The sequence below is a fragment of the Meles meles genome, chromosome 19, assembly GCF_922984935.1.
Source record: "Meles meles chromosome 19, mMelMel3.1 paternal haplotype, whole genome shotgun sequence".
NCBI lineage: Eukaryota > Metazoa > Chordata > Mammalia > Carnivora > Mustelidae > Meles > Meles meles.
The window spans coordinates 45,574,149-45,589,355 of record NC_060084.1 but is presented as its reverse complement, the minus strand read 5'-3'; the positions used below and the strand labels follow the sequence as shown (position 1 = coordinate 45,589,355).

General features: G+C 57.4%; 2 protein-coding genes and 1 non-coding gene across 3 annotated transcripts; 1 reads left to right on the top strand and 2 right to left on the bottom strand.

The window, feature by feature from the left end:
• Positions 1-49: 49 nt before the first annotated feature.
• Positions 50-142, top strand: TRNAI-UAU. Its single transcript is given in 2 exon segments — positions 50-87; positions 107-142. It is a non-coding gene; the product is annotated as a tRNA-Ile (tRNA).
• Positions 143-3,546: 3,404 nt separating this feature from the next.
• Positions 3,547-5,672, bottom strand: ZFP36 (ZFP36 ring finger protein). Its single transcript, XM_045986701.1, has 2 exons — positions 5,558-5,672; positions 3,547-4,718 (listed from the first exon to the last, which is right to left on the bottom strand). The coding sequence occupies exons 1-2, from the start codon at positions 5,579-5,581 to the stop codon at positions 3,759-3,761; spliced, it is 984 nt and encodes a 327-aa protein (XP_045842657.1). The 5' UTR covers positions 5,582-5,672; the 3' UTR covers positions 3,547-3,758.
• A 5,502-nt stretch (positions 5,673-11,174) lies between these two features.
• MED29 (mediator complex subunit 29) lies at positions 11,175-14,998 on the bottom strand. Its single transcript, XM_045987573.1, has 4 exons — positions 14,744-14,998; positions 14,004-14,062; positions 13,661-13,745; positions 11,175-11,494 (listed from the first exon to the last, which is right to left on the bottom strand). Exons 1-4 carry the CDS (start codon positions 14,957-14,959, stop codon positions 11,252-11,254), a joined length of 603 nt encoding a protein of 200 aa, XP_045843529.1. The 5' UTR covers positions 14,960-14,998; the 3' UTR covers positions 11,175-11,251.
• Positions 14,999-15,207: the final 209 nt, after the last annotated feature.

Below are 15,207 nucleotides of genomic sequence, written 5' to 3'. Positions count from 1 at the left end.
CGTGGCCAAGAGCAACTGAAGGACCTCACAACGCGAGGGTGCGGCCGAAGCTCCAGTGGCGCAATCGGTTAGCGCGCGGTACTTATACGACAGTGCGAGCGGAGCGATGCCGAGGTTGTGAGTTCGATCCTCACCTGGAGCATCTTTTTCCTCTTAACCTCTTTTTACGAATTTATACATCTTATATATCAACCAAAACATCTACATCACCACTTAGAAGAATGAACGTTTCGATATTAGGAGTTTTCGGGTATGAACTCCTGGAACTCTCACAACCTCCCAGGAGTGTTGTGTGGAGGTGCCGTTTTCATCCTGGCCACCAGAGGGTGGTATCGCCTCTTAAATGCGTGAGCTTTTACTTGGGTTGCAAATCTCAGTTTAAGACTTTCTTAGATGTGTCGGGTCCTCCGCAAACTGGCACTGCCTCTTTCTCCATCTTCCTGTATTGGACTTTTTTCCAGCTATAACCGCCATAGAACACCGTACTAGTCCAAGACATACAACATGGTTCGATATATGTATAAATTGTGAAATGATTATTATAAGTTAACATCAATCACATCACATAGTTAACCGTTTTTTTCTCCAGTGTTTTGAGGCTTTTTACTCTTTTCCTCCCTTTTTCTGAATTGATTTGTTTGTTTGTTTTTAAACAAATGCTAAACAGCACTATGTGACTGACTCCTGTTTAGGGTTTAGGAATGAGTGATACAGCAAAGACAAGACAAAGTCCTGGCCCCTGAGGATTTGACACTCTAGTGGGACAGGCAGGTTTCTATAAGCATGAAAACTACATATTATATGCCTGGTAGTGGTGAATGTCACAGAGAAAGTAGAGTTGGGAGGATGAGGGTGTCAGAGCTTCAGTGTGGATTGTAATAATAGTAGTCAAATACCATTTCACTGAGGAGACATCTGAGCAGAGACCTAAAGGAGGGGAGTAAGCCATGAGGATACCTGGGGGAATATTCCAGGCAGAGATAGAAGCCAGTGCAAAGGCCCTGGGGCTGAAGCAGCAGGTCAGGTATATTGGTGAGCAGCCAGGAAGCCAGTGTGACTAGAGCAATAGTGGCCAAAGAGCCAGGCCATGTAAGCTGGTGAGGACTTAGGACTTTGCCTTTTATGTGATGCTACGGACTCAAGTGTTAGGACCAGTTCCTTGTGGTTGTCTTGTTGGGGAGTGGGGAGAGACTGAGTATAGGTCCTGAGCCAGTAAAACCGGGAAGGGGGTGTTAGGAAGGTGCAGGTGGAAGATGGTGCTGGGTAGGACCAGGGTGGCAACCGCAGGAGGCAGGTAGATCTATGGAGAGGGTGAATCAGACAGAATTGCTGCTGGGCTGGGGTGTGGGTTTGACAAGGAGGAGTCAAGGGGACTCCGGGTGTTTGGCACTGATAGCTGGGGGTAGGGGTCATTTTCTCAAATGAGGTTTTTGTTCTTAGAAGGGGCAGAAAATCTCTTTTTGCTAAGGGAAGGACCAGAGATGTCAGTTTCTTGTTCTTTCAGTGTCTGTCAATGTCTCTGCATGGCATGTTCTTGCTTTCTGCCTCCCCAATGTCTTTGGGTCTCCGTGTTTCTTTTACTCCAACCCTTTCCCCTAAGTCTGGGGATCTGAAACCTTTCCCCAAAGTGAGGGGAGGAAGGGCAGTTTCCGGGAAGAGGAGATCAATGGTCAGGGCCTGCCAGTGGGCAAGGAGAGAGAGCCAAAGAAGAGAGGGCAAGGAGGCAGGAGGAAGCAAGGGGAGAAGGCAGAGGAGGGGAAGGGGTTGGAGAGGAAGAACACCAACAGGAGGGAGCAGAGGGGTGGGGAGGAGAGGTGGAACCGAGGAGACAATGACTGAGCGAGAGGCAGGGAGGAAAAGGGTGGAGAGGGGAGGAAGAGGGAGGAGAAGGGAGAGGAAGAGGGGAACTGAAGAAAAGAGAGGAGGGGGTAAGAGACAGGGTGGTGGAGGCTGGAAAGGGAACATGTTAAAAAGGGGAAAGGGAGAGGACTACTGGGGGAAGGGAAGAGTTAAGAGATGGTGAGGGGAAGACCGGCGCAGGAGGGTAGGGGAGGAGGAACTGGCAGGGGGGAGGGTGGGGAGAGGAGAGGGAAGTGGGGGAGAGAAGAAAAAGAAGGGGGGGAAAGGGGTAGAGGGGGGCGGAGGCGGCGGAAGGGGGGCGGGGCGCCAGCGCTGACGCGGGGCGGCTTCCGGGCGCGGGGCGGCTGGCTCCCCCGCCCCAGGGTGGTTCCCGCCGCCTGTTGCCTTGTATGGTCCGAGGACGCCGCAGTACCCGGAGCCCCGCCCGACGCGGCCCCAACCCACAGTCGGACCAGGCGGGCCCGACCCCCACCCCGGCCCCTCCTTGGGGCGCGAGCGCTCTAGCTTCCAAGACCCCCAAAGGCCGAGATCCCGCAATGCCGGACTTCTCGAGTCCCGATGGGCCAAGACTCTGCAGTTCCGAGGTTCTGGGGGCCCGGCAAGCCAGAATGCTGCGTTTTGCTGCCCCTGTAAGTTTTCGGAGACACCGAGGAGCTAGAATTCTAGGTCGCCGAGACTACCTCGAGATTCTGGAATCAGGCTTTCAAGCCGCCTCCCGGGGTTCCAAAAGCCTGAGTCCCCCGGGCTTTCACGTCCTGGAACGCCGGGTGGTAGGACCCCGGGACGCCCCGACTTTCGGGATGCCCCCTCCCCCACCCGCCGCGCCGCCCCCGTCTGTCCTGGGCTCGCGCCCCGGCACATTCCGTCCTCTCCGCCCCGCCCCGCCCTCCTCCCTCGGGCCCGTGGGGACGGAAACATGCCGTCCCCGCCCGCGCCCGGCCGCGAGCTGGGTCAAGGAGCGCGGCTGGACGGGAGCGCCCGCGCCCCCACGCCCCGGGAACTGGCTCTCCGAGTTCCTAGGGTGACCTCACCTGGGCCCCGCCCTCTCAGGTGAACGGTCGGGCCGGGTGACGTCACTTCCTGCCAGGTAAGGGCCGCGGGCGGCTCTGTCTGCGCGGAGGGTTTGGAAGAGAGATCGGTCTTCCGCACCTATCCCGCTTCTGAGAGCCCACGCCACCCTCCCCGCTCTTCACTGCTTCTAGACCGCGGAAAACCCGGGATTCCAGTTTACACAGATTCCTTTTATTTAAAAATTCCAAAACCACAAAAATAAACTTTGAACAATATATTACTTAATATATTATTATAGTATACTTATAACAATAATTATTCCATCGTTTCCAATATTACAAAAAGGAGGAAGAAAAATACAAGGGAAGCAGACGACCCATATATATAAATACTATAAAATCTAATAGAATAAATAAAGTCGTCATAAATAAGGGGCCCAATGGGTGGGGTGGGGGCGTTTGGCAATGGCTTTGGCTACTTGCTTTTGGAGGGAAATTTGAGCACCAGGATTCCCCCTCAGGGGGAGGCTCCAGTCACCACCAGGCACCGGAACCTCAGGGTCTAGGAGAAATTGGAAGGGGGCAGTGGGAGCCTACTATTCACAGCATTGGGAAAGGGACGGTGGGTAGAGAGCTCACTGCCTTCCTCAAATCTGCTACATTTTTTTTTTTTTAAAAACAAGACCCCAGAAAACACTCCTTCCCCCAACACCATGAACACAGAGCTTGCACACTGGGGACCTGCCCCAGCGTGGGGTCAGGGGAGTAGGTTAATGCACTTCGGAAGGTGGGGGGAGGTTATTTGAGTCCCCCGGTTCCCCGGAACCCCCAGCAAAAGAGAAATGGCCCCCTTGAGATCCAGCTGATCTGTACCGGGTGGGGCACTTGTCACTCAGACACCGAAATACGGTTGAAGATGGGAAGTCGCCGGGGGGCTGCAGCTGCAGGCAGCTGGGGGGGCCCAAAAACCCCAGCCTCGAAGACAGGTGAGTCGGATCCCCCCAGGCTGCTGCCACTGCTGGCGTATTCATCAGGATCAGATCCCAGGGAGTGTGCAGAGGGGCTCCGAGCCAGGCCACCCAAGGGCCCCCAGACGCTACTAGTGGTAGCCCTTCGACAGGAGGGGCAACAGGCTGGGGTGGGGTCCCTTCGGGCCACTGGGGTCCCAGGGGCAGCAGAGAAGGCAGAGGGTGAAAGTGGAAGGTCCCCAGGTGGTGGTGGTGGGGAGCTGGAGGGAGAGAAGGAGCAGGAGGACAGGGAAGGGCCTGCCAGGCCTGCCGGTGGTGGTGATGTCCGGCGGCCCGAGGGCAGGCCTGAGAAGCTGATGCTTTGGCGCAGCACAGGGGGGTGGCCCGGGGCAGCCAGATCTTCATTGAGGTTGTGGATGAAGTGGCAGCGGGAGCCGTAGGGGCAGCGGCCCTGGAGGTAGAACTTGTGGCAGAGTTCGGTCTTGTACTTGGGGTGGCGGCTGGCCTGGCGCAGCTCCCCCAGACCATGGGCAAACTGGCACTTGGCCCCATAGCGGCAGCGCCCGCTCTCCGAGAAGGTCCGACAGAGTTCAGTCTTGTACCGGGATGAGGTGGTGGGGGTTGCAGTAGGTGAGGTGGGTGAGGGCGACAGTTCAGGGCCCGGGCGGGGAGCCAGGGGGGCGAAACCCGGGGGTGGCGGCACCCAGCCACAGCTTCGACCCTCCACAAGGCTGGTGGAGCGGCCAGGCAGGCGGGCACCCACCCCAGCCGGGTTGTTGTCGGATGAGCTGAGGCTCCAGAGTCCGGAGGAGGCCCAGCTTGGGCTGGACTCGTTCTCTCCGTGGTCAGATAGCAGGTCAGTGCTCACCGACAGGAGGCTCTGTGGGAACAGGGATTGGTTAAGACACCGAAAATGCTGGGTGACGCCCCACCACAGCTGCAGGGCACCTAAGAGCTTGCCAGTCCGGTTTGTGGGCTCCCGGCCTGAGCCCCACCTGCGCACATTAAAATACGGGTGCCGAATGGCAGGGATCCCGATTTGGACGTTAGAGTTTACTCGCGACAGAAGCCTATCCCGAGGGACCCAGGCACCCCGGCTCCCCGACTTGATCCCTGACTGGATCAAGAGGAGAACCCCAGAGTCAGGCAACACCACTGTCCTCCCAGTTTCGAGCCTCTGAGCCCCTCGGGATCTGACCCCGCGCATGGGGTTCTCCAGTTTCACAACCCGAGAAGCAGACAAACTTAACTCCGGAATCGGGATCTCTTCGGTTTTAGAGTTCCCACAGTTCCCCGCTGGGTCAAGGGGTGGAGAGACAGAAGTCGGCTTCCCCTTACCCCGAGACTCCAACCCCAGAAACGCCTCCGCGCAAAACCGCGCCCTGAGCAACTACTAGGGGGTAAGCCAGGTGTGGGGCCATTTCCGCCTCCAGACAGCCCGGGTGTGAAAAAAGTCCTCCAGCTTCCTATCTCCAAGGCCACCCCACCAGTGCTGGGGCGGAGACCCGAAAGTCGCGAGCTCCGACTGCACGTCCCGAGACGCGAACTGGTCTGAGAAGGGAGGCAGGGACCCCGGGCCGGAGCGTGCGACTCTCCCGAGCTGCAGTTTGAGAAGGGAGCCAGAGGTCCCGGTCCGGGACTTTTCTGCGCTAGCGAGCCCTAGTTTAAGAAGGGAGTCAGGCCAGAGGGCCCCAGGGATGTCGGTCGGCGGAGGCTCACCTCATAGATGGCGGAGAGATCCATGGCGGCGCGAACGGCCGATAGGCTGAGGTTTCGGCCCAAAGTGGGAGCGCTGAAGTCAGGCTGCGGTTGGCCGGCGGAGCGGTGTTTTTATAGAGGCGGTGGGAGGAGGCGTGGCCACCGGGGCTGGCCCGGGTGGGTGGAGCCAGCAGGGGCGCTTCCCGGACGCGCGCCCCAGCAAGGCCCGCCCGGCCCCCCGGCCCCGGGCCGAGACGTACCCGAGCCTGGCCCGCGCGCGGCCCCGACCCAGCGGGGAGTGTCCAGGGGTGGGGAGGGTGGTGGTGGTGTCGGCCCAGTTTTCAGGGCTGGAGACCGAGGCGCGGAGAATCGAACTGCGCCGTGTTGGGGGGCAGGGCTCCCGGGGGAATTGACACGGGCAGAGGCCAAGAGGGCGTGCGCCGGAGAGGCGGACGGGGGCGGAGAGAGAAAGAGACAGAAATGGAGAGACCCAAAGAGAAAAACACAGAGAGACAGAGGTGGCGAGAGAGAGACACGCAGGGAGATGTAGACACGGAGGGTGAGACAGGGCAGGGGGAGGAGAAGTTGGGAGACAGAAAGGACATACTAGAGATAGTTCCCGAGAGACAAACCCGAAGCGGGAAGCGAGAAGCGAGAAGGACCTTCACATCAACAGAAAGTGGGCGGGGGAGGGACAAACACCTACAAACAAATCCTTAGGAGCCGCACGGAGAGGAGACTAACAGGCCAGGTGGAGAATTCTGAGCGCTGCCTGCCTGGCCCGGTCTCAGCCCCAAACAACCCGGATCCGGAGAACTTTGATCGCCATCGCCCTTCCCTGATTCGCGGGGGGACTCTTGGGGACGGGGGACGGGGGGGGGGGTCCCAGATACCTGCGAGGCAGGAAAGGAGCCTCTCCTGCTCACGCGGATAATAATCGTTTGCTCTGGGCTAAGCACTGTTCTTTGAAAGTGCTTTACAGACGTTAACTCTAGGAGGTATTATGCCCATTTTACAAACCCGGAAGCCCAGGCACAGAAAGGCCAAGTTACTGTGCTGGTGCCTGTTACTAAGAGTTGGCCCTCTGAGAAAACTCAAGATTGGAAAGGGGGAAGTCTTATTGTGGTGGAGGGTTGCCTTGATGGAAAGTCGTTTGGAGGTGGAAGAAATGGGTCATGCCCCCAACTGATGGTCGCATGGGTGTCTTTTGAAGGGGTGAACCTCGAGAGAACTCTTTAACTTGCCGGGGTGGCTCCCCACGCTGGCAAGTCTGTTACTGTCAAGGGGTGCCCTGAGTGACACTCTGTTACAGGGACCTGGGAAGAAAGTTTACTTTTAAGGGGATCTTGGTGAGCTGGCTGCCCTGAGTGAAAACCCGGGGGTAGAAGTCATTGCCACAAAGTGCAGTTACAAAGGTGGAAAGTTTGTTTTTGCAAGCTGCGACAGCGGGCTCATATTGAGGTGGGAAGAGTCCGCCAGGCACACCGAGTTGCCTCGTCGGACAGAATTCGGGGGAATCCCTGGTGCGGCGCTTTCTGGGGCTCAGGGGCCTTCCCGGCTAGTCCCGTGAGCTGGGCGGCTGCAGGCGGCTTTGGCACGGTTGCAGCCTCCCGCTCGCCTGTGACTCATTCGCAAGGGGCGGGGGAGGGGGGCTTCCTGGAAGCCGTGACGAGGAGATTCGACCCGGACGCCCGGGTTCCTCTCCTGTAACCAGGGCTTGTGTCGCCTGTAAACAACAGCCTCGAGGACAACGGGGGGAAAAAGGGAAAAGGGAGGTGCCGGGTACCCGCCTCCCGGCTGGGCTCCAAATCCTTGTGCCGCTAGTAGGACTAAGGCGGCGGGAAAACCAGAGGTGGGGGGACACCCCGGGGTCTCCGGGGTCTGGCTCGGCTCCGGCTGCGATGCTGGGGGACTTTCGATTCCCTAAAGACTGGGAGCATTTCCCATCCCTGAGTCAGGGTGACCCCCTCCCCTGTCCTATCTGCTTAGTCATCTGCCCCAGAGCCAGGACGCTTGGGATTGGGCGACGCTCGAAGAGGTTGGAGAGGGAGCTTTGCGGGGGGAAGGGCCGACCCTCCACCGAAACGCAGACGGGTGGGGCCCCGGGCCCTGGCCCCTTTTAGTATATCGACGGGTCCGGGTCTCCAAACCACCTCTCTGCTCAGATCCAGGAGACCGAGCCTCCAGTCCCTCCTACGTCAGATCCCCCCAAGTCCGGGCGCCCAGCCCCCTTTCTCTCTCTCTAGTCCAAGTCCGAGCCCCCAGCCTCTCCCCAGTCCCGTCTAGGAGCCTAGCTCCCATCCCCCTGCCCACCTCGTCCAGGCCCCAGACGCCTGCCCCGGGAGGAAGTTCAGGGCAGGACTCCTCCCCGCTCCCCACGTAGCCAGCGGGAAAATCCGTGGCCCAAGTGGCGGCCGGGAATCCCCTCTGGAATGACGGTGGGGAAGGGGATGGCCGGGGTCCCCCGCGGGGTGCGGCTGCGGGGAAGGGGGGGTAGCTCCTGGGCGGGCCGAGCGAGGAGGAAAGGGGCGGAAACCCGAGCGGCTAAAAATACGGCGGGCACTTCCGGCCTAGGGGGAGGGGAACGGAGAGCAGAGTTTCCAGAAAAACAAGAGGGGACGGGAAACGCGGGGGTGTGAGAGTCGGTGCGAGTGCGCGGGCGAGCGGGGGAGCGTGTACTCGCGGCACGTGTGCGCGCCTGGCGTGCCTGGGCGCGAGCGGGCGCGGCCGGGTGTGCAACTGCGGGGCCAGCCTGGGGGGGGGGGGTGGCGTGCCAGACGTTGTGTGGCGGGTGTGTGTGTGTGTATGTGTACTGCAGGTGCGAACGTGTGGGGGGGGCGTGCCCGACGGTTATGTGGCGTGTGTGTGTGTGTGTGTGTGTGTGTGTGTGTGTACCGTAGGTGCGAACGTGTGTGCCCTGGTGTGGCTGGGTGCAATTGGGACAAGTAGGTGAGGGACACCAGGATGCGTGCCCCGTTTCCGGTGTGAGGGCTGTGTCCTTACAGTCCTGCCCGCCATGGCTGTGTGAACACGTGTGAAACCACCTGCGCCTATGTGGTTGACTCTAGTGTTTACTTTAGCCATCTCCGGGTGTGGGAGCGTGTACTCAACTGCAGCTGTCTTCCGGGTGGCCATCGCTTGTGACTTACATATCTAGTTGCACATCTGTGGCACTCAGAGCCACTATGGGATCTGGAGAGACTAAGAGTAGGGAACTCCTTGAGGAGCCCCCCCCACCCGTGCGGGTCTGGCCGGCCCGGGCCTTCTGGCCTGAGGAGGAGCTGTGTGCAAGCATCTCTGTGGCTGTAGCAAGCAGTGGCTGCGTGTGTAGCGAAGTGTTTCCAAGTGTCTGTGTCCTTATTTGGGGTGAGGCTGAGAACACCAGAGGCCAGAATCTGGATGCAGTTCCTTGGAGGCCCAGTCACACGGCAGTGAAACTGGTGAACTTCGGTTCCTGACGTCTGCGATGCACATGATGGGGAGGGCGGTGGGTCACCGTTCGCCGCCACCATAAGCAGAGCCAAGGCACACACGCACACACTTGTACCTAAGAAACATTATCTGTCCCCAGCTAAGGCTGCTTTCAGTAATGTTGAGCTGTGGGTTAGGGCTGAGTCAGCCTGTGATGGGCAAAGTCTGCGATGGGGTGAAAGATAGTGGGTTAAGTGGTGATTAGAGAGTTGTTTGTATATTCATGCGGTTGGATTGTTCCTTTTAGAGTCTGTGGGACTGTCTGTCACTGGGCCAGAGAACCTGGGGACACCATGATTGTAGGGTGGTGGGCTATGCTATTCTCTGCTGAGGAAGTGGGGGCATGTGCACCTGTGTCCCCATGGTCTATTGTGCCCCCTGTGGCTGTGGTTCTCATGTACACCTTTTCCTGGAGTGTGTGGTTATGCACTAGGCCGTATAATCCCCCTCTGGGTCTAATAATTTGGTAAAAATCTCACTAAGGACCTTCATGACATGCATCAATTCTTCTAACCCTGTCCCTGCACTGTGGTCCAGGCCTCCACATTGTCCCATAAACACATCAGCACATTCCTGCCTCAGGGCCTTTGCACTTGCCACTCTTTTTTCTGGGATGCTTTCTCCAAATGCCCGCATGCCTATTTCCTCTCCTTCGAGTCTGTTCCAGTACTCCCTTCGTGACCTCTGCCAAAGACTTTTTCCCCCCAAAAATAAATCTTAACCACCTATTTAACAAGTAATTAGACCATGATAATAATGAATCCCCACAGACCACTACCCAACTTAAGCTCCCAGACTTTTTTTTTTTTTAACAAAGTAACATAATTCTTCAACTACACCTGCATTTGTGTCAGACTTACTCCTGTGGACAGCATCTTCAGCTAGTGCCTGAGAGTGGTCTGTTGCCCTTCCTGGGGGCCTGCCCTATATGCCTGGTTCTTTAGGAAAGAAAATTCCTGGGATGTGTGTACACACACACACACACACACAGGGCTGGCCATTTCCCAGGACTCCAGTGTGGGGACTTGAGCTCTGGGTGAGTCACAGATCTCTGTAGTTCCAGGCTTTCCTTGCAGATGTGGGGTCCAGGACAGGACGCCTCTGGGTGGTAAGATGGCAACCAGGGCAGAGAAGGTGTTGGGTGGGGCAGTCCCCGCAACCAGGCTGACTCACTAGAGCCTTTCATACCCCAACAGCTGGGCCTGGGCTGGTAGCTCCGCCTTACACTTGCCCAGGCCTGAAAGCCATGGCGGAGCTCCCGAAGCTTGCTCTCAGGGAAGAGGGGAGCCTGGTGGGCCATTCCTTCCCTGAAGCCCCCTCCCCAAAGCCTGCTTCCTGGAGCTGGGGCCCAGGCGCCTGGGTTCTTCCCCAGGACTGATGATTCACCCCTGCTAGGATCTTTTCACTTCTCCTTTAGGGCTAAAAATACAGGGACCCAGGCATCCAGCTGGGCTAGGCTTTACCACGGATTGCACAATGCCCCTCGTTTGAGTGCTGCTGACGCAGACTCTGGGTTCGGGTGGGGGAGTGAGTTGCTCTCAGACCAGGCATGCTGAGGTCAGGGCCTAGAACCCCTTCACTTCCCCTTTCCTAGGCTGAGGACCTGGGGGCTGGGCTGACATGGGAGGTGCTGGGGATCCGTGGACTTGGCTGTGGACCCTGGAAATGAAACTTCTTCCCCGGGCCCCAGGTAACCGAGAGGTCTGGCTCCCAGAATCCAGCCCCCTTCAGAACAGAGGCCCAGCTAGGAACCGGGGGCAGAAGGGAACAAAAGAGGACTAAAACAGAGATGGTCAGAGACAGGACCACAGAGGCAGAGAGACAGAGACAAAAAGAGATCAAATGACAGATAACTGACCCATGCCTTAGAAATACACTAGAGACAGCTAGAAAAAGCAGCAAACACAGAGACCCCACCCCCAACGGACAAAATCAGGAAGGACTGAAGGAGAGAGGCAGGTCTGGGCTCTCTGCCCAGGCCAGGCTCGGGGAGAGCCCTAGTAAGAGGTCATCCACAGACAGTCCAAAGTGCATCCTGGGCTAGGCAGGAGAGCAGGCTGCCTGGAGGCCGCGAGGCCCCGCCCTGCATGCTCCCTGCTGGCCTCTGCTGCCCCCTGCTGGCTTGGGCCACAGGGCTCAGGCGGGAAGAAAAGGCAGAGACTGAGGCTGCTTTCAGGTCACTCTTCATTTCCTCCAGGTCCCCTTCCCCCCACCGCGGCCCGCCCCACCCCCAGCCCTGCCAGCTCACAGGGTGCCCCCAGGGCCAGTAGGTGGTGCAGGCGTCTTGCCTGTAACCTTGTTGGCGCAGTCCAGCAGAGCGGTGTGAATATCCTTGGCACAGGCAATCTGGGCTTTGATGACTGCCAGGTACTGCGGGTAGGGCAGGCTGTCAGGCTGCACTGCATCCGGTTTGGTGGCCGTGGGCACCAGAGTGGGAGAGTGCTTGGCGCTGTCGCAACTCTGGGACAGGCACTCGTGGGCCAGGCGCTGTGGACGGGTAGGCAAGGTGCGGCTTCAGTGTCACTCCTGGTGCTGCCACCCCCACCCCAAGGGCCAGCCTGGGGTAGCCTGCTTGGTCCTCTGGACTCCCCCGGGCTTGGGAGTCAGAGCCTGGCCCTGTCGACCACATGCTCGGTGACCCTGAGGCACGCAGCTGCTTCTGAGTCTGTTTCCTCCTTTGCAAAACAGAATGGGTTTAACAACTGCCTTTGCTACCTTGTCAGGTGAGAACAGGGAGACCAGTGTGTGAGACAGCCACAGTCCCAGCACATCATGCAGCTGCCATTACTGGGGCTGTCCTGACTCCAGCCTGGACACTGGCAGTGGCTTCTCTGATGGCACCTGCCCCTGGTTTTCCTCCTCCTTCTCTGGCTGCGCTGTCTAGGTATGGCTTACTCAGCCCAAGCCCTAAGTGGGGCAGTTCTCAGGTCCCAGCTGCTCTTGTTCTCATGCCTCTCACGGCTGTCCCATCCACATGCACTACTCAGTTGCCACCTCCGCGGTGACACCGCCACACCTGTGTCCCCGGTCTCCCCTGAAATTCCAGAGTTCTCCTACCCTTCCCACCAAACTGTTCCTCTTCCTGGGTGCCTGTCTCAGGAAGGCCACTGCCATTCCAGCTTGAGCTCTGGACCTCATCCTGGAGACAGCTCCTCCTACAGTCCGGGGCAGCCCTATGGCTGTACGCAGAGCCTTCGGAGTAGCTTTCCCATCTGCTCTTCCTGGATTCCTCAGGGTGGTGGTGTAGCCTAGCCCACCTGAGTTCTGTCATGGTTGCCTCCTTGGGCTCCCAGCCTCTACTCTTGGCTCCTCTGACCCATCCTTCACTTGGCAGCCACAGGTATATTCCTAATAAAGCCAGCAGGTCCACGTTCTTCCTCCATGGCTCCCCAGCACCCTCGGGGCTATATTCAAAATCCAACAAGCTTGGGGCACCTGGGGGGCTCAGTCGCTTAAGCATCTGACTTCTGCTCAGGGGATGATTTCATCAGGGTGCTGGGATGGAGCCCCACGTCGGACTTCGTGCTCAGCAGGGAGCCTGCTTCTCTCTCTCCCCCTCTGCCCCTCCCCCCTGCTCCTGCATGCAATCTCACTCTCAAATAAATACATCTTTTTTTTTTAAAATTTATTTATTTGACAGAGAGAGAGAGAGAGAGCGAGCTAGAGAGGGAACACAAGCAGGAGGAGTGGGAGAGGGAGAAGCAGGCTCCCTGCAGAGCAGGGAGTCGGTTGCAGGACTCGATCCCAGGACCCTGGGATCATGACCTGAGCCAAAGGCAGATGCTTAATCGACTGATCCAACCAGGTGCCCATAAGTAAGAAATCTTAAAAAAAAAAATTCCAACAAGCCCTGATGCTTACTATACCTCAGCTAAACTGAATCTGTGACATTCTAAAAGGGAAATTAAAGCAGAAGCTATTCCTTCTGGTTGGAACACCTTTCTACTACCACCAGGCATCTCAAATTCTGACTTTGGCTTCAAACCCCAGTTTACAATGATGATGATGATGATGATACTACAGGGAATGTTTGTCATGTGCTTAGTACCGTGTTACGCTTTCTACATACATGATCTTGCCATCTTTCCCTAAAATCTACTTCTCAAAGGAAAAACCTGAAACTTGCAGGTAGAGATTGGTGGTCCATGCAGATTCCAGAGGCCTGTGCTCTTGGCCACCCGCCCTCCTCAAAACTCCTGCCCATCTTCCATTTTTGTTCCAGCCTCAGCTCAGATGCACTCTCTACCAGTAAACTTCCCTGAGTCACCGTCCCCCTCCCTGACCCACGCTAGGCAGAGTCAGGTGCCTTTTCTGAGCTTCAACAATCCCCAAGCTTCCCTCATTTTAATCCTGACCTCCCCACCACCCAGCGCCTCCCCCATCACAACCCCGACTTCTGTGGCCTGGGCTTTTCCTATCACAGCCCTGACCACTCGGAGCTATCACTATTTGGGGATGTATGTCACCCCCACTGAACTGGAAACTTAGTGAAGGCAAGGACTGGAGCAACACTGTGTCCCCAGCCTCAAGTGCAAAGCGTAAGTGTGGCCCCTAGGAGGTGTGCCCAGTGTGTCGACTGACTGAATGAAGGTTCCTGAAGACCTGAGGGCAGAGGCAGGGCTGTGATCACCCGCTATCTAGGAGGCCACTTACCAGGCACAGCTCCAGCTGGTCACAGAGTGCGTAGAACTCTTCCAGACACTTGTCAAAGCGCTGTATGGGTCCATCACTGCTCTTTCTATAGCCCAGGGGAAGAAGGTGACTGGGGAATGGATTTCCAATCTCTGGAACTTCAGTGGCTACCCAACCAAGTATCCATCAGGAAACCAAGTTTAGGCCCAGAAGCCCCCAAGGCAGGGCCTAAGGGACTGTTTTAAGAGGCAAAAGAGCAAGGCGGGTCACTAAGGAGTGGAGCTGGGAAATAGAAGGAAGGGGCATAGGTGGGTGGGGATCTGGGTATGAGGTTCTAAGACGAGGGGAAGGGGACTATACTCACTGTCCGTTGTCAATGTTAGTGTTCTGAATCAAGTTCTGGGCTGCAACCTTCATCAAGGTCTATTTTTAAAAAAATGCAGGAAATAGAGAAACAGAAGGGGCACTTTTGGTAGATCTACACTCTTAAGATCTATTCAATTTCTCGACGCCTGGGTGGCTCTGTCGGTTGAGGGTCTGCCTTTGGCTTGGGTCATGATCCCGGGGTCCTGGGATCCCACCTCCGCCGCGCTCCCTCGGTAGGGAGTCTGCTTCTCTCTCTGCCCCTCCCCCACTCCCCCTCATGCTTGCTCTCTCTGAAATAAATATATTTTTAAAAAATCTACTCAATTTTAAGCCTCCTCTTCACTTGGCATCTCTCCTCCTGTCAATCCAGATTAGCAGCCGTATTTCCGCAGAGGCCCGCTCTCACCTAGGGTTCTCCGGGTAATCTCTTCGACAGATCTTACAGTCCTCCCTCACCCACCAATCACAGGCAGAATCTCTGTACAGGCCAGACCTTTACTCAGGCTTTAACAACCAGGGCCTTGTTTTTCCTTTAAACTCCCTCCCACTCAAGTTGCGGCCATTCCCAGGCCCAACATTCGTGCCGATCCCGCTCACAGGGCAATCCGCAGTCCTTCGCTCTGGCCTCATCAAGAGGACCAAACGCCATTCCACTTCCCTGCCTAACGCCCCTCTGCCTTCCCGCTTGGAACAAGAGAGCCAAATCCCGCTAGCTTCTCGCAGCTCTCGGCCAATCACCTGTAGACTCTCCTTCAACTGCGGGATGAGCATCTTATAACGCTGCACCGGATCGAAGTCCTGTTGCTGTTGCTGCAAAAGCCCGCTCTGGGCAGGCCCCACCAGCTGTGCTGGTGGTTGAGGCTGCTGTTGCGGACCCGGGCCGCCAGACGAACCTGGACCCGATACGCCCGCAGCAGACGAAGCAGCTGCAGCCTGCTGCTGGGACGCAGCCATCTTCCTCAGTTTAGCGCGCCGGAAGTGCGTCACAAGCTGTTTTCTCCCTGTTTCTTTTGAGCGTCTCGGTCTCCAGGCCCCGCTTGCTAGTTAGCCCCGCCTCCCAAACAACTCGGCCAATGGGAGGAAAGAATGACCGCCTCCCGCACTTGACTCTCAAATAAGACGTCCAGACTGAGACCCCGATTCGCCAATCACAAGAGGCTCTTTCTCCCTCGCTCCGCCCTGTACCCAGCCGTTTGCCAATC